The following is a 19,164-nucleotide window of genomic DNA, read 5'->3' on the forward strand; positions in this document are numbered from 1 at the left end:
ACCAGGTCCTGAAACAGACTCCGCTTGGCCCTCCTCCCTGACCTATCACCTTCATCCCCTCTCCCACTCACCTATTGCACTCTATGCTACTTTCTCCCCACCCCCACCCTCCTCTCATTTATCTCTCCATGCTTCAGGGTCTCTGCCTGTATTCCTGATGAAGGGCTTTTGCCCAAAATGTCGATTTTCCTGCTCCTCGGATACTGCCTGAACTGCTGTGCTCTTCCAGCACCACTCTAATCCAAAAATCTGGTTTCCAGCATCTGCAGTCATTGTTTTTACTTTGTACCAGCCTCCCACCACTTCCTCTGGCAGCTCATTCCATACACGTACCACCCTCTGCATGAAAAATTTGCCCCTTAGGTCCCTTTTATATCTTTCCCCTCTCACCCTAAACCTATGCCCTCTAGTTCTGGACTCGCCCACCCCAGGGAAAATACCTTGTCTATTAACCCTCTCCATGCCCCTCTTGATTTTGTAGAATATGGAAGTCAGATACAATGACAGAAACTGCTGGAAAACAAAACTCAGTGGATTGGGGAAGTTTAGAATCCAGAGTTCCTATTTCTGGACCTGACACATTAATTTTGATTTCTGGGTTCCTCCAAGAATGTCTGCTTTTGTTACAGACGGTCAGCACCCTCTGTTTTATATCATCTGTTCTGAAATGATTCGATTCTCTGTTGAAGTACCTTCCCCTCTATAACTTGTTCTCCACAGGCTGTCGCTGTAATTTCCGGCCAGATTTTAACCAGAAACCCTGGGAAGGTGGGCTGTCCCTGTGGAACATGCTGCAGTTAGGTCGGCGACCTTTGTACAAAGTGCTGGTCCCAGCCACACTCTGCAAAGGCTGGGGTTCCCTCATGTGCAGGTAAACATCAAAGCGAAATCCCGACCATTTCTGCTGTTTCAGGAACTGAGTCATTTCTCTCCCCGAGCCCAGCTTTCTCGAGCTACACATAATACTTAGTGAGGGGGCTGTAGGGGCTAATCTAACGCTTGGTGGCTTGTTTCTGCTTTCGCAATATAAGCTGACCACGTCCTGTGGAAACCCTCTGCATGTGTGTGTGTTAACCTTAAAAGACCATTTTCTGGATGAGTGGTGCTGGAAGGGCACAGCAGTTCAGGCAGCATCCAGTATCTGCAATCATTGTTTTTAACCTTTAAAAACCATCCATTGCTCTTTCAATTTAACATAGCACATCGATCGAGAGCATTATGATCAATCTTGCCTGACTTTCCGAAAGTGCAGTGCCTGCAGAGTTTTCCGTGACCGGGAAGTGAACCAGGGGCTGAATTTCTGCCAGATCAGGTCAATGCTTTAACGATGAATAAGTTCGCAGCTGCCCAGCAGCGCCAGCCCTTGGGGTTGGGGATAGTTTATTTGACAAGGGCAGGTTGCTTGAAGCCGGAAAGAGAGCTCACTGCAACAACAACTGCCTTTATTTGTGTGGCGCCTCGAAAAACGCCGCCCAAGAGCAATTGCAACAGAGAGGGCAGCCTCGCGAAACAAACTCAGGTCAGAGGCAACCAAAAAAATCGAAGTTTGACCTGAGTTGGAGTGGTGCTGGGGGAGATTTGTAGAGGGGGGAGGGGGGGATGTGTAAGCACAGACACCAATGGTGGGAGAGATTCATATCTGGGATTCACAAGAAGTCAGGAATGTTAAAGTGCAGATTCCTCGGGGATGAAGATGAGGAGCTGACGGGAAGTGAATGAACCTGTTCTACTGGAGCAATTATATGGATGATAAGTGAGGAGCACTATAAAGGGAAATATGTGTGAGAGATATATGCACATACATAAGTGAGGAGAGCATATGGATGATGAGTGAGGAGGATGTCCACAGAGAGATGATAAGTGGGAAGTGTGTGTACCTATATATACAGGAGTGATAAGTGAGGTGTGGGAGTTCAATTTCCTCACCCCCTGAGGTAACCGGGAAGGTCCCACCTTCTGAACAGCACCCCTCACTGGAGGCAGGGTCACCCTCAGGTTAAACCACCACCAGCTGTCTCTGTCTAACCAGAAACAAAAAAACACCTGCAGATGCTGGAATCCAAGGTAGACAAGCAGGAGGCTGGAAGACCACAGCAAGCCAGGCAGTATCAGGAGGGAGAAAATTCAATGTTTTGGATGTAATCCTTCTCCATCTCCTGATGCTGCCTGGCTTGCTGTGTTCTTCCAGCCTCCTGCTCCACTGTCTAATGAGAGAGCAGTTCAATGGTCCTCCGGGACTATTGGTGACTTTACATATTAAAACAACAAGAGAAATGAAGTTAGAGATTATGTGCGTGTTTGCCAGAAATAGTATTTGTAGTCTTCAACATTTCTTGGGGTTAAAGGTGATTTGAGTGTTTTGAAGTGTGAATCAACTGAAACTGGAATTTTCTGTTGAACCCAGCAGCTATCTTACAGGGGTGCTCACAGTGAGTCACCATTTAGTAAATGGTGTAATGACAATTAGGAGAGTCACTAATTTACAGGAAGTGAGTAATCTGAATTGATGCGGCATTCTGGGGCCCTGGCTTATGCTTCTAGGATCATTGGTAAGTTTCTAACTGCCTCATAACTTGTCCAGTCTCTCTTCCTTATGTTCAGATTTGTTGCTCATCTTCCTAAGCCAACACAGTACAATACCAACATCTTAATGTTGGAGAAGGAAAATTGGCAGACAAAAAGAACAGGCTAGATTCATTACTTTTCATCTTTTCCACTCAAGATTGCTCACCACTCCCCCATCCTTGTTTCTTTCTAAATCCCCCTCAGTTCCCCTCCGAACTCACCTCCTGGTGGTGAGGAGCCCCCACTTCCTTAACCCTACTTCCATGACGCTGCAGCCCACAAGACTCCTTCAAATAAAACAAAGAACTGTCGACACTGGAAATCTGAAACAGAAACAGAAATTGTTGGAGAAACTCGGCAGGTCTGGCGGCATCTGTGGAGAGAGAAAACAGGGTTCACCTTTCGGGTCCATTCCCTTCCTCAGTGACTGCCTCTGGCTCAGACTCACTCCACACACATTCCAGCTGAGAGTTTTGTCCTTTGAGTTTTGAATCCGCCCAGGGTCACAGGTAGCTCCGTGATGTACAACGTTCCTCCGACAGCTGTTCTCACCACATCCTGGGATCCACACTCAGTGCCACCAGTTTGGTAGGAGTGACAGTAGAAAGGGCTATTACTTGAATGGTACAAAGTTGCAGCATGCTGCTGTGCAGAGTGACCTGGGTGCCCTTGTGCATGAATCACAGAAAGTTGGTCTGCAGGTACAACAGGTACTTAAGAAGGCAAGTGGAAAATTGTCTTTCATTGCGAAAGGGATTGAGTTTAAAAGCAGAGATATTATGATGCAGCTATACAAGGTGCTGGTGAGGCCACACCTGGAGTACTGTGGGCAGTTCTGGTCTCCTTACTTGAGAAAGGATGTACTGGCACTAGAGGGGGTGCAGAGGAGGTTCACTAGCTTGATTCTGGAGTTGAGGATTTGGATTATGAGGAAAGATTGAATAGACTGGGATTATATTCATTAGAATTTACAAGAATGAGGGGCGATCTTATAGAAGTATATAAAATTATAAAGGGAATAGAGAGAATAGAAGTAGAGAGGATGTTCCCACTGGCAGGTGAAACTAGGATACAATGGCATAGCCTCAAAATTGGGTGGAACAGATTTAGGGCTGAATTAAGAATTCCTCATTGAATTTTAAAGCTAAAAATTCGATAATATTTTGAACAGTAAAGCAATTACGGGTGATGGTGAGAGGGTGGGAGAGAGAGTGGAACTGAAGCCACGAAAACACCAGCCATGATCTTATTGAAAGGTGGGGCAGGCTCGAAGGGCCAGATGGCCGCCTCCTGCTCCTGGTTCCTATGTTCTTGTATGCACACGCTCAATCTCTCTCTCCATCAGCAGTACTTCACACAGGCTCAGAACTGGCTAGCCCCCCACAGTTCCACTTCGTCCTCCAGCTCATTCGACATTCTAACAAGAAACCTTTTCTCTCCCTTTCATGCACTAAAGACTGCAAGTAGCAACAACTCAGAGATACCCAAGGCCCTCTGGAAACTTCCTCCCCTCACCTTCCCTCTGTCACTGTACCTTCTCACAATCCCACCTGTATTTGCTATCCCTTCTCACCTTCCACTGTGATGCTAAATGTTCTGTACTCCACAAAGGCCTTAGTTTGATCCCTTTGCACTCTCACCTCAATGAATTTATGGTTCAGCTCTTCTTCTGTCACCTTCACTTCTGTGCCCATTTTTTTGAACAAGATTCCTCTCCCTGTCCCACATACCCCTTCTCCCACCTCCAACAGTCAGCCTCCACCTGTACTCCTCTTGGCCTTTTACATCTCAACCTGTCCATTGAGAATTGTTTAATTTCTTTTTTATTAAGAATCCCTACAGTATGGAAACAGGCCCTTTGGCCCAACAAGTCCACACCGACCCTCCGAAGAGTAACCCACTAAATCCATTCCCCTACTCTATTATCCGATATTTACTCCTGACCAAGGCCAGGGAAGTTTTGCAACTCTAAAAGGCATTAGTGAGACCACACCTGGAGTATTATGAACACTTTTGATTCTCTTACTGAAGCAGGTATGTAGTTGCCTTGGAGTCAGTTCAGAGGAGACCCATGAATGAATTTTAAAAAATGCATGAGATGTTTCTATATATGTGCAAAATGGAACATACTGATTTTAAATTTATTTTTATTCCAGCACAATCATCTCTGCAAAGAAGGAAATTAATGGGGTCCACCTCCACTATCAACAAACAGGGAAGGGGAATCATGCTCTCCTGCTGCTCCCTGGAGCACTGGGTATGTTTACATAGTGGTCACCTATTGATTTGATTTTACACACTGCAGGATTAAAATTTAATAGAAGTTATGTTTAAATCGGTCAGGTTAGTTGAAGCCATTTCAAATCTAATGATTCTTCTACTTATGGCACACTATTAGAAAGTCTATAATGATGCTTCAACAACAACATTCACTTGCATTTATGTAGCATTATTAACATGTGTCTTATTTTAGAATAGCTTTTGCAATTTTAGTACTTGTTAGAATGGGTTATAGTTTGGAGTTTTCAGAAATTCAGAGCACCTATTAATAATTCAACTTTGCATTTTAACTTTTCAGTTAAGAGTTGGCTGTCTGTTGTATTATGACACAGATTCCAGATCTCAGGTATATCCCTCTAAGGCAGTTACATGACATTACAGTACTGTGACATTCCAGCAGAAAGATTCCCAACTTGGTGGTCACTCTCCGTGTGTAATTGAGCCAATGTAGTTAGTTATGTATGTGTAATGTGTATGATATCAGTAAACACGGGGCCTAGTTGACACATTAGCCCTTTCATGAAGGCATTTGGTATGCTTGCCTTTATTGGTCAGTGTATTGAGTACAGAAGTTGGGATTGGAAAAGCATGGCAGGTCTGGCAGCATCTGTGGAGAGAAATCAGAGTTAACGTTTCATTAAGTTAACTGAATTTCTGCGGAAGGGTCACTGGACTTGAAATGTTATTTCTGCTTTCTCTCCACAGATGCTTGCCAGACCTGCCGAGCTTTTCCAGCAATTTCTGTTTTTGCTTCTGATTTCCAGCATCCACAGTTCTTTCAGTTTATATGAAGGAAGATAAGATGGTGTTTTGACCTCACCTGGAAGATGGTGTTCCTTTCTGGCAGTACACTTTAAGAAGGCTGTGAAGGGCTTGGAGAGGATAGTGAGATGTTTATGAGAATGGTGCAAGGGATAAGGGGCTTTAGTTTTGTGGAAAGCCTGGAGAATCTGGGTTTGTTCATCTTAAAGCAGAGAAGATTAGGAGGAGGTTTAACAGAAGCATTCAAAATCTCGATGGGTTTTGGTAGAGTAAATTAGAAAAATATACTGTTTCCAGCAGCAGAAGGGTAGATAAGCAAGGGACGCAGATTTAAAGGGATTGGGTAAAGGAGACAGAGGTGATCTGGGGACTGATGTGATCAGGAAGGCCCTGAAAGCAGATAGAAGCAGATTCAATGGGAATATTCAAAAGAGATTTGGATAATAAGCAGAAAGGCTGCAGTGAAAGAGGGGGGGGGGGTGCTGTGTAGACTTGGGAAAGCCAATAGAAATTAGAATTTATCATGAGGGGAATTGAATGCAGAAGTGGTGCTTCATTTGTAAAGGGCACTGGTGAGACACTTCTGGAGAACCCAGTGCGCAGTATTATTTGAGGAACAAAGTAAATGTGTTGAAAGCAGCTCAGGGAATGTTTACCAGACTAATGCCTGGAGTGGACATATTGTCCTATGAGAAAAGGGTTGGGCAACTCAGGCTTGGATTAGCTGGAGCTTAGAAGAGGAAGAGGTGACTTGTTTGAAATATGCAAGATCCTGACAGACTAGCTGTTAAGAAGATGTCTGCTTTATGGGAGAATTTAGAACTTGGATAGTGGGGGGGAGGGGGGGTCACCTATTAAAAAGAGCGAGGAGGCAAAATGTTTTCTTTTAGGGTCATGCGACTTTGGAATCCTGTTCCTGTAGAGGTAGGTGATGGAGGCAGAGTCATCGAGACCTCTAGCATGGAGACAGGTCCATGCCAACCAAAACGTCTGTCCACACTCAACCCATTCCCTGCACTCAGCCCATACCCTTCCGAACCCTTCCTATCTCTGTATTTGTCCAAATGTCTTTTGAATGTTGTTAACGTACCCGCCTCAGCCACTTCCACTGGCAGTCTTGGATGTGTTTAAGGCAAAGGTAAATAGATATTTGTCAAGCAAGGGGGTGAAAGATTATCAAGAGGTAGGTGGAAACTTGGATTGGAAACTATAATCAGATCAGCCTTCATCTGGCTGAATGGTGGCATGGCCTTATGGGGCTGAATGGCCTACTCCAGCCCTGTTCGTATGATTTGATAGCTCTGTCAAAGAGCTAGTACAAGTGCAATAGGCAGAATAGCCTCCTTCCTTACATACTTAGTGTCAATGTTTGTACAACGGGGTACCTACTGGCTGCTGGCTGGACAGCAGAGTAGGTATCCACAACAGCGGAGCAAATTACTGCAGATGCTGAAATCTGAAAACAATAAATGCTGGTGATCCCAGCGGATCAGGCAGCATCCATGGAGAGAGAGTGAGCTAATGTTTCGAGTCTGAATGACTCTTGTGCTCTCCCCATGGATGCTGCCTGACCCACTGCGATCTCCAGCATTTGTTGTTTTCTGACTAGGTTCCCATCTCCCAAACATCCGTCGAAAAATCCCACCCACTCTCCGTGGAATTAGTAAGGAACGGGCAGACTTATAGAGTCATAGAGATGTGCAGAATGGAAACAGACCCTTCGGTCCAACCCATTCTCCCCCACTCTCTCTCTCACAGGAAGCAGTCAGACTGACTTCGGGCCTCAGCTTGAGTCTCTGAACAAGGAACGTTTCACAGTAGTTGCCTGGGACCCGCGGGGCTATGGACGCTCCATCCCTCCACAACGAGAGTTCCCTTTGGATTTTTTTCACACGGATGCAAGGGATGCTGTGGATTTAATGCAGGTGAGCACGGAGAAAATATATCCCAAAACTTCCACTGCTGCAGTTTCTGCGACCACATAGTTAGCCTCACCTGAAAAGAGCTAGCTTTGAATTTTCGGTGGAATCAGTAACCCTGTTAACGTTCGTGCAGTGAGACCAAACAGTTTTCTCCACAGCTTTTGCCTTGTGTCTAATCAGCCATGTTTAATCTAAAGAGTCGACATAAAATTAAAATAACAAGTAAGACAAATCAGAAAAAAAACAGATATGAAAAATAATTGCTTATAAAATTGAGTTAAAAATAACACATCAGGTTATAGTCCAACGGGTTTGTTGGGAAGCGCCAGCTGGTGTTATGTGATTTTTCTTAACATTGTACACCCCAGTCTAACACCAGCATCTCCAAATTATAAAATTGAGGTTCATTTTAAGAATGTATTAGAATGGTTTTGTATTCTTAGCAACAAAGTCTTTCGACTTACAACAGGATATGGGCGGACAGTGAGTCTGACGGTGGGTTGCCTCCCAGGTGCCAGAGTCAGGGATGTCTCGGATCGAGTCTACAGGATTCTCAAGGGGGAGGGAGAGCGGCGTGGTACACACCGGTAGGGAAAGGGAAGGGGACTTGAAAAGAGAATTTAGGGAGTTAGTTTGGAAACTAGAAAGCAGGATGAGCAGAGTGGTAATCTCAGGATCACTGTGAGTGCCAAGTGGTAGTGAGGCTAGGAATAGAGAGCGAGTGCAGATGAACACCTGGCTTCAGGGCTGGTGTAGGAGGGATGGATTCAGTTGTGTGGACCATTGAGATACCTTCTGGGGAAGGTGGGACCTGTACAAGGAGGTCAGGTTGCTCCTGAGCGGGAGGTTTGCTCGAGCTCTTTGGGAGAGTTTAAACTAGATTGGTAAGGGGGTGGGAACCTGAGCTATGGATCAGATGGTGAGGCAGATGGTGAACAGGCAAATACAGTGTGCAGAGAGTCTGTGAGGAGGGATAGGCACGTGATAGAGCAAAGTTGCAATCAGTGTGATGGGTTGAAGTGTGTTTATTTTAATGCAAGAAGCATTAGGAATAAGGGTGACAAACTCAGAGCATGGATCAGTAATTGGAACTATGATGTTGTGGCCATTACGGAGACTTGGATATCACAGGGGCGGGAATGGTTGTTGGATGTTCCAGAGTTTAGATGTTTCAAAAGAATTGGGGGGGGGGAGGTGGCGAAGGTAAAAGATGTACAGGAGTGGCATTGTTAATCAGGGATAGTATCACGCTGCAGAAAGGGAGGTCATCAAGGAGGGTTTGTTGACATAGTGTGGGTGGAAGTCAGAAATAGGAAAGGAGCAGTCACTTTATTGGGAGTTTTCTGCAGACCTCCCAGTAGCAACAGAGACATGGAGGAGCAGATTGGGAGGCAGATTGTGGAAAGGTGCAGAAGTAACAAGGTTGTTGACATGGGTGACTTTAACTTCCCTAATATTGACTGGAATCTACTTAGTTCAAATAGTTTCAATGGAGCAGTTTTTGTCAGGTGTGTTCAGGAAGAGTTCCTGATGCAATATGTAGGTAGGCCGACTAGAGGGGAGGCCATATTGGATTTAATGCTTGGCAACAAACCATGCCAGGTGTCAGATCTCTCAGTTGGAGAGCATTTCGGGGATAGTGATTACAATTCCATGGCCTTTACTATACTCATGGAGAAGGATAGGAGCTGCCAGTATGGAAAAGTATTTAATTGGGTGAGGAGGAATTACAATGCTATTAAGCAGGAACTGGGGCACCTAAATTGGCGACAGATGTTCTCAGGGAAATGCACAACAGAAATGTGGAGGTTGTTAAGGAAGCACTTGCTGATAGTGCTGGACAGGTTTGTTCCACTGAGGCAAGGAAAAGATGGTAGGGTGAAAGAACCTTCTGTGATAAGGGATGTAGAACATTTAGTCAAGAGGAAGAAGGGAGTTTACTTAAGGTAGAGGAGGCAAGAACAGACAGGACTTCAGAGGGTTACAAGGTAGCCAGGAAGGAACAGGAGAATGGATTTAGGAGAATTAGAAAGGGGCATGAAAAAGCTTTGGCAGGTAGGATTAAGGAAAACCCTAAGGCGTTCTACTGTTACGTGAGCAGCCAGTAAATAATCTAACCCACATCATTAGACTGTGACCCCTTGGTTCGGGAATCCCCAGTCATTAGGAGTGCCTTCCTGTGTTTACCCTGTCTAGATCTGTTAGAACTTTGTAGGTTCCTATGAGATGATTCTTCTAACCTCCAGTGAATATAATCCAAGGCAATCCAGTCTCTCTTCATACGTCAGTCCTGCCATCCCTGGAATCAGTCTTGAAAATCTTTGTTGCACTCCCTCCATAGCCAGAACGTCCTTCCTCAGATAAGGAGACCAAAACTGCTCACAGTACTCCAGGTCTGGTCTCAACAATACCCTGTATAATTGCAGCAAGACATCCATTTTGAACCTCTACTTGAATTCTGTCACTATGAAGGCCATTTGCCTTTTTCACCACCTGCATGCTTACTCCAAACCATGGGCATGGTACCTGCATGGGTCTGCACCATGTCTGCCTCTGTGTAGGATTTGTGGAAGAGTCCCTCTTCTGCACCTATGCACCCTGCTCCCTCTCAGTGACGGGTGTCAGGATGCCCAAGTCTCGTTGCCCAATCTATTTCCATTCAGAGAATAATCTGCCTTCCTGATTTTGCTAGCAGAGTGGATGACCTCACATTTATCTGCAATATATTTCATCTGATCACTCACTCAACTTGTCCAAATCACAATGAAGCATCTCTGGAACATACTTGGAGATCACCCTCCCGCCCAGCTTTGGGTCATCTGTAAACTTGGAAATTTTATATTTAGATTAGATTCTCTACAGTGTGGAAATAGGCCATTTGGCCCATACCAGTCCACACTGACCCTCCAAAGAGTAACCCACCCAGACCCATTTTCCCTCTGACTAATGCACCTAACACTATGGGCAATTTAGCATGGCCAATTCACCTGACCTGCACATCTTTGGACTGTGGGAGGAAACTGGAGCACCAAGAGGAAACCCATGCAGACACGGGGAGAATGTGCAAACTCCACACAGAAAGTCACCCAAGGCAGGAATAGAACCCGGGTCCCTGCCATTGTGAGGGAGCAGTGCTTTGCCGCCCACAAAGTTCCCTAATCTAAATCATTAATATATATTATGAATAGTTGAGGTCCAAACGATAATCCCTGCAGTATCCCATTAATGTCTGCTGCTCTGAAAAGCACTCCTTTATTCCTAAACTTTGTTTCCTGCCTGCCAAGCAGTTCTTTATCCATGTCAGTACACTACCCCAAATCCCATGTGGTTTAATGTTACATGTTAATCTCTTATGTGGGTCCTTATCGAAAGCCATGTGAAAGTCCAGGCTCCCCCTTATCAACTCTACTAATTACATCCTCAAAACATTCCAGTAGATTTGTCAAGCACGGTTTTCCTGCTTGGGATATCCCCATCCCGTACTCTGTCTGAACTCTAATCACTTGAATGCTACTGTAAGCATGCTTCTCTGATGTATCCCATTAACTTGTTATTAGCCCAGACACTGATGTGCCTGTGAATGTAATGTTTGCTCATAAAAGTCAGTTGCAATAGACGTCGGTTGGAATCTTCAATATCACCACCCAGTTTTTCATGCTGTAAGAGATAATGTAATCGGATAAAACAGTCTAAAAGTCAAATTGGAGACAATCAATGATTTCAAAAGGAAATTGAAGGGGCACTCACGGAAATATACCTACCGAGGCCTGGAGTAGAGAGCAAAGGGAGGAGACTGACTGGATTGCATTACAGAGATCCAGTGATGCTCAACAGGCTGACTGGCTTCATTCTATACCATAAAGACTGTATCATAAATCAGGTCATTCTTCCAGGCACTGCACTTCAAGAACTTTTCCCTCCTGGGTTGGAGCGACGGTGGAATAACCGCTCTAATTGCTGCCTCAAAATATCCAGGCCTCGTTCACAAATTGGTCGTATGGGGTGCAAATGCTTCTTTAACTCAAGAAGACATAAAGCTTTACAACGGTAAGTGCAACAGCAAACGGGTGTGGGTTCTGAAAAACTGAAACAAAAACTAAAAGTTGCAAGAAATACTGAGCAGGTCGGGTAGCACTCATGGGCAGTCTACAACATCCAAGTGAAGGGGGCAGACCAGACCTTGGTTTAACATCTCATCTAAAGTAGGGGTCTTCAATGAGTGCAGCTCTCCCTCTGTGCTATACTGGAGTCTCAGCCTGGATTAATTTTGTGTTCGAGCCCTGAATTGAGAATTGGGACTCAGAGGTGAGACTGCTGTCCACTGACCCTCAGCTGATCTGACGTGCTTGACCTTTTTCCTTTTTGTTCAGCATGTTCCCAACGCAGGTGAGACCAGGAACTGGGTGGACTAAGGGATAAAATCCAAATCTTGCTTTCCCTAACCACTCACTCTGTTCCCCAAACTTTCACGGCTGTCCAGTATGAAGCCAGGTAAATTTATAAATGTTGAGTACGTACCATTGCATTGCTTTTCATCACAGAGTTACACTTAGCCCTCAGTCATAAATGTGCAGTAGGCAAAAGTGAGGACTGCAGATGCTGGAGATCAGAGTCTAGATTGGAGTGGGAAAGCACAGCAGGTCAGGCAGCTCTTCATCAGCCCCCCTGATGAAGGGCTTTTGCTCGAAACATCGATTTTCCTGCTCCTCAGATGCTGCCTAACCTGCTGTGATTTCCAGCACCACTCTAATCGAGACATAAATGTGTGGTATTCAGGCCACTGTTATAAGACTTGTATAAAATACCATTGCCTCAACTTAGTAACTGCGAAGACTTTTTTTCCTCATTGTGTGGGAATGTTGGGTATTAAGTTTGTTCTCTGAGTAGTTTGACCATAAAACTCCACAGGAGTTATCCCAAGAAACGTCCTCCAGCCATAATGATATTAAAGGGCCGAAGCTTTTTGATAATTGGAGCAGGAGCCGGATGGTGGAATATCCCTCCAGATTCCACCCTCGTGATTCATTTACAGAATGCAGCGGTCTTCCCTCTTAACCAACCACTGGGTCCCAGCAGCCTCACTTTATAAGTGCTCTCAGTACTTTGTTATGTTTAAAAATTCTTGGAGAGAAGATGGCCAAGATGGGATCAGATAGAACATTTCAAAATCATCAGGTTGGATAGAATAGACGGGGAGAAACTGTTCCTGCCTGTAAAATGACCAAGATTTAATGTGATGTGAGAAAAACAAAGTCTTAGAACAGTGGTGGGGGTCTGGTAGTGTGGAGGAGATAAGTTCAATTCATACATTCAAGAGGGAAATGGATAATTGTTTCCATTTTAATAATATGCAGTAGTGTGGGGTAAAGACAGGAGAAAGGTACTGAGGCTCTATGTGCTGATGCAGACTTTTCTATGCCATGTCATTCTGGGGTATTGTTACCACGATAACTTTCTCTGGGGATTTCTCTGATTTTCTAACAGGGAACCTGGGGGAATTGCCTCAGATTTCCCTGTTACTTTGTGGTTGTGTTGTATCCTCTGCAGTCAGCACATTAACTCTCAACTGCCCTGTTTGTTTCTAGCTGTTCGAGATGTCTCGAGGTGGAGTGACAACATGAGGAAGCCCATGGTGGAGATGTACGGGGAAGAGTATTTTGCCAAGACCTGGGCTGCCTGGGTAGATGGCATGATTCAAATTGAGAAAGAAACAAACGGTGAGATCAGTGTGGGAAATGAGGAATTTGTCAGATCAGGAAACACTCATATATCAATTGCAAAAGTTATGGAGACTGCAGATGCTGGAAATCTGAAATAAATGCAGGAAGGCCTGGAACTGCTCAGCAGGCCAGGCGGTGCCTGTGGAGGGAAAGGTAGAGATTTAAGTCTGAACGCAGGAGAGTTTCTGGGAGGGAAGAGCGCCTGAGGAATCTTCTGGCTACCAAGCAACTGATTGGCTGGCTGCCTGCCTACCTTTCTGACAGAAGGGTGAGTCTAAAGCAGGACACGCCCCCGCTTGGAGCCAAAGGCTTATCAAAGATGGCACTTTCAGAACTTATCCATGCCACAGTAGGGATTGACAAAGTTAAAAATCACACAATACCAGGTTACAGTCCAACAGGTTTATTTGGAAGCACTAGCTTTCAAAGTGCTGCTTCTTCGTCAGGTGGGTGTGGAGCAGAATCATAAGACACAGATTGCAGTGTCATGGAATGTCATATTAAACAAATTTAGCTTAAGTCTTCCATTTTCTAGAATGGTACTCATGGGGATGGCTTCAACCAGGACCTTGGGTTCCTGTCACAGTACAGGTAACCCACTGCACTACACACACACTCACTCCTACAGACCTGTATACTTGCACAGACCCTCTCTTATACACAAGCTCTCTCTATGCTCACAGATGCACTCCTACACTCACACGCGTACGCACACCTTCTCACCCTATTACACTTACACTCACACACATACACACAGTCTCTCACAGACACTTATACCCCACTGCCACACACACAACCACATGCATGCACACACACACATAAGTTGTGGTGAATTTTACATGCAGAATTACATTTTTATTTTGCTCAAAAACTGCATGAATCCATGTAAGGTTCTGTAAATCCCCTTTTTAGATTAGAATCAGTCTGACCATTAGGGCTGACAGTCTCACACCTCACACCTTCATTGCATTATCTGGATCGACCTGGCGCCTATTGTTAAAGTTCACCTGAGAATGTAATTTTTAAAAACTTCTGGGATTTACATATGAAAGAATTGAAACCAACATGGTTATTCTAAAATATGAGAGACTTAACAAACAATCCAGGTCTTTTTCAAGTTTTAATGTCAGTTACATCACACTGTAAACTTTTGCTATAAATTCTGTGTCTTAATTTCTTATCGTCCACAACCACCTGATGAAGGAGCAGTGCTCTGAAAGTTAATGCTTCCAAATATAGTCCAACAGGTTTAATTGGAAGCACACTAGCTTTTGGAGCGACGCTCCTTCATCAGGTGATAGTGGAGGGCTCGATTGTAACAAAGTACGATTGAGCCCTCCACAATCACCTGATGAAGGAGCGTCGCTCCGAAAGCTAGTGTGCTTCCAATTAAACCTGTTGGAGTATAACCTGGTGTTGTGTGATTTTTAACCTTGTACACCCCAGTCGAACACCGGCATCTCCAAATCATGGCTTCCAAATAGACCTGTTGGACTATAACCCGGTGTTGTGTGATTTGAATCTATTAGAATGATCATGTTAGTTTTGGTACCTTCATATGTAAACCCCAGAAATTTTTGAAGTTATATTCTGCAGTTTTAATGCAGTTTTTGAGCAAAATAAAATGTAATTCTGTAAGTACAAATTCAGCCCACAAATGTTTATGTGTGTGCATGCAGGGGAGACCGTGTGAGTGTGTGCATGTGGGTGGGTGTGGGGGCGGGGTGTATGTGTGAGCAGTAGGGGTTGCTATCCTCATGGAGATGTGCGCTGGGACAGTGATGGGTCATTCCAGTCAGGTCTCTGTGGGGGGAAGGCAGGGAATGGATAAAAAGGTAGTTATTGACCCTCAGAGGCCACATTTTTACTCCAGGTCCAGTTCCTCAGTGGTGCACAAATTAATGTGGATTGAGAGACCCCCCATTCTAGTTGACTGGTTTGGGAGGCCTACACTTTCTTATCCTGCCTGGAGCTAAAGTAGTTGGATACAGAAAGAAAGGGAGAAAAATGACAGGCAAGAGTAGAAGTAGATTTTTGAAAATTAAAATAAATTGACATTTAAGATTTTTGAAATCTCCAAGAACAATTTTTCACCTGTAGGAATGAGAGTCTGCAGTTTTAAATTGTTCATTTTCTGAGCAGGATAATTGATCGGCCTTGTGTTAATAATTGTTACTAAAATGTATGGATAATTATCATAATTAAGTATCTGTGGTAAGTCAAATTTGCAAATTAACTATAAAAATAAATGTGAGGTAGAGGATCCGATGTTGTTACAAAAAGATGTAAGAACTCAACTTGTGGTAAAGGGATTTTCAATAATCCCCATGTACACCGGGATAGTAAAAGGGCAAGAAACTGGGGAAGAATTTGTTTAGAAGGGAGTAATTCTGGTCTCCCTCTTATGGGAAGGATGTTGTGAAACTTGAAAGTGTTCAGAAAAGATTTACAAGGGTGTTGCCAGGCTTGGAGGTTTTGAGCTATAGGGAGAGGTTGAATAGGCTGAGACTGTTTTCCCTGGAGCATGGAAGCTATGGGGTGACCTTATAGAGGTTTATAAAATCATGAGGGGCATGGATAGAATAAATAGACAAGGTATTTTCCGTGGGGTGGGGGAGTCCAGAACTAGAGGCCATAGGTTTAGGGTGAGAGGGGAAAAATTTAAAAGGGACCGAAGGGGCAATTTTTTAACACAGAGGGTGGTGCGTGTATGGAATGAGTTGCCAGAGGAAGTGGTGAAGGCTGGTACAATTACAACATTTAAAAGGCATCTGGCTTGGGTAAATGAATAGGAAGAGTTTAGAAGGATTTAGGGCAAATGCTGTAAAATGGGTCTGGATTAGGTTAGGATATCTGGTCAGCATGAACGAGTTGGACTGAAGGGTCTGTTTCCACGCTGTACATCACTCTGACTCTACTTATGACTCCTAAGAGATGACTTTCCTGATTAAGATGTCTCCCACTGGACGAGGAAGGGAATGAAGCAAATGGATTCAGAGAGCCCTCTGCAGTCACGATGGGCTGAATGGCCTTCATCTGTGCTCTAATAATTCTGTGATTGTGTGAGGCAAATATAGGAATGATCCAATTACCCTGGCAAGCTGTGAAGATTTGCAATTCGCAGCACGCTTTTCCATATGTGCCATTAACTGGTCTATTACTGTTTGAATTAGTTTCAGCCTTGTACATCCTTCTCATTCAGATCCTGAGGGACCTGATGAGCCATTGTAACATTTTCAGCTTTTGTAAAGGAAGAGATTGTTTGAAATACAGAGCAATGAATGGGCAGTTACATAATAGGCTTGTGGTCTATGTGGGAAGAACAGCGTCTCACCATAAAGAGTCAGCATTTGCTAAATGGCCTTGCTCTGTATTTCCCTGATTTTATGATTACAGCTTTGTCAAAGCAAATGTAAAACAATATGAAAAGATGTGATATTTTGATTCATTTTGAATGCACTGGAACCTGTACAGCATGAGTACTTTTTTTTTAACAAATTCTGACTCGTCATCCGACACATGTCCCCTTGGTTCCTATGTGTTTCGATTGTAGGCAACATTTGTAAAGATCTTGTTCCACAAATCAAATGCCCTACACTCATCATTCATGGAGAGAAAGACCCAATGGTGCCACGGTCTCATCCAGACTACCTGCACAAGCACATCAAAGGCTCCAGGTGAGGGAATGTTTGGTGTACTGTTGATTGAAAAGGAAGTGGGAATGCTTCACAGAAAATCGCCAAGAGTGGTGCAGTAACAGGAAACTTGCTCTGTTTGCACTCTGCATGGGACAAACATAGGATGGTAGTTCAGAAATATTTAACTTTACTGTCTTTTCGCATTCGGAACAAATTACAGGTTATTATTACTGTTTATTTGCTATCAAGAGCACACAAATGCACATTAAAACTGAACGGGACTCATTCTATTTGCAGAGGAATTGAAAATGCGATGGATTATATTACAGACGATAATCCGGGAGAGAAAGTGATAGCTAGTCTCACAGTTTGAAGCCAGGCAAAGGTTTTGACTGTCCTTCCCAGTTTGTATCACATTGAGAGGAAAATGCCCAACCAGGCCTGAAACAGCACCCCCTGCTGGCATTCAGTGTTACCACAAACAATGAAGAGCAAGATCATGGCGAGGTTTTGATAGAGGAAATACAGAGAAACCACTCCCATTGACTAGAGAGTTTTTCAGGCTTCTCTTAAAGTTAACATGCACATTCAGTTGGCAGTTAGGAAGGTAAATGCAATGTGAGCATTCATTTCTAAAGGGCTACAACACAAGAGCAGAGATGTTCTGCTGAAACTGTATAAGGCTGTAGTCAGACAGTATGTGGAATATTGTGAGCAATTTCTAGCCCATCTCTAAGAAAGGTTGTGTTGACCTTTGAGGAGATTTACAAGCATGATCCTGGAGACAAGGGCTTGCTTGAGGGGTGTACTCAATGGAGTTTAAAAGGATGAGGGAGATCTGATTAAAACTTACAGAATGCTGAGAGACCAGGGTGGTGTGGATATGGAGAAGATGTTTCCACTTGTAGGAGTGACCAGGACCCCAGGCCTACACTTAGAACTGAGATGAAGAGGCATTTTTTTTTCAGCCAGAGGGTGGTGAATCTGTGAAACTTATTGCCATGGTAAGCTGTGGAAGCCAAGTCATTAAGTGTGGTTAAGACAGAGATAGATCGGTTCTGGTTTGGCGAAGGGATTAAAGGTTATGCAGAAAAGGCAGGAGAATGAGGTTGAGAAATGTATCAGCCACGATCGAATGGTGGAACAGACTTGATGAGCCAAATGGCCTAATTCTGCTCCGATATCTTATGGTTGTGTGGTCTTAACCAGTGGATGCAGATTTATGTTAATTAGCAACAGAAAATGGGTAGATTAGAATGCCTTTTCTCTGCATTGAGTTACTAAGGAATGGAATACATTGCTTGAGATATAGCTTGTGGTAGCAGATTCAATAGTAACTTGCTGTATAAGATTTGAGTATTACTTATCGAACAGTGCAATATAGTCACTACTTGTCAGATACATTTACACAGTGTTAATACTTATTTTACTCGTGTAATTGAGAAAAGGAGAGATTATATGGGGCAATTACGCCAATTATTGTTCATTGTTAGAGACATACCTACAAGGAGTATTTATGAGGAATTTGGGACTTTTATATAATTACCTTTTATAGTCCACAGTTTACAGGACCTCCTTTCACACTCAGTATTTCTTACTTGTGTTTTCTTTACTTCTTGGTTTACAGACTGCACCTGATGGCAAAAGGCAAACACAACTTGCATTTGCGGTTTGCTAAGGAATTTAACAGTCTTGTGGAAGAGTTTTTAATATCATGAGAATGACAGTTTGTGCGTTTATGCACCATCACATCTCCGAAACTGACACACAGCCAAGAAAAGCAAATGGGGTCTGTCTAACACACGGAGCGCTCCTGAACTAAAGGCAGATATAATTTGTGCAATTGTACAGGCCACTCTTTAAATAAATACACATTAAAAATCAGTTCTGCCATTTAGTCTTCAAGGTGGTCAATTATTGACTTCCTCTGTGTAAGTTGTGCAACTTCAGTATTGGTGTGTCCTGAACATTATCCGCCTAAATGTAACCCCACTTCCAGGCTTGAATACAGGCACAGTCCCTTGGTCAGATGCGAGAGTATGGAGCATGGGATTGGGCCGGAGGTAGGGGTGGGAGCTGTAGAAGATCTATGGTAACGGTGGGGAGCAGCCATTGCTGTCTCAGAGCTAGGGACTCAAACATAGCACCTCACAACTCTCCTGGGCGTCTCCCCTCAATTTGGTTAGCCCTGTTTCATGCATATATGCACATCATTAGAACAGCAGAATCATACAGCACAGAAACAGACCCTTCATAACAACTCGTCCATGGTTCCCC

At 44.0% G+C, this 19,164-nt stretch overlaps 1 protein-coding gene across 1 annotated transcript; it reads left to right on the forward strand.

Moving 5' to 3' along the window:
• The first annotated feature begins 749 nt into the window (after positions 1–749).
• On the forward strand, positions 750–18,780 carry bphl (biphenyl hydrolase like). Its single transcript, XM_060850037.1, has 7 exons — positions 750–871; positions 4,722–4,822; positions 7,366–7,532; positions 11,423–11,576; positions 13,115–13,246; positions 16,803–16,926; positions 18,515–18,780. Exons 1-7 carry the CDS (start codon positions 789–791, stop codon positions 18,603–18,605), a joined length of 852 nt encoding a protein of 283 aa, XP_060706020.1. The 5' UTR covers positions 750–788; the 3' UTR covers positions 18,606–18,780.
• The last annotated feature ends 384 nt before the right edge of the window (positions 18,781–19,164 follow it).

Source organism: Hemiscyllium ocellatum, chromosome 34 (genome assembly GCF_020745735.1).
Source record: "Hemiscyllium ocellatum isolate sHemOce1 chromosome 34, sHemOce1.pat.X.cur, whole genome shotgun sequence".
Lineage (NCBI taxonomy): Eukaryota > Metazoa > Chordata > Chondrichthyes > Orectolobiformes > Hemiscylliidae > Hemiscyllium > Hemiscyllium ocellatum.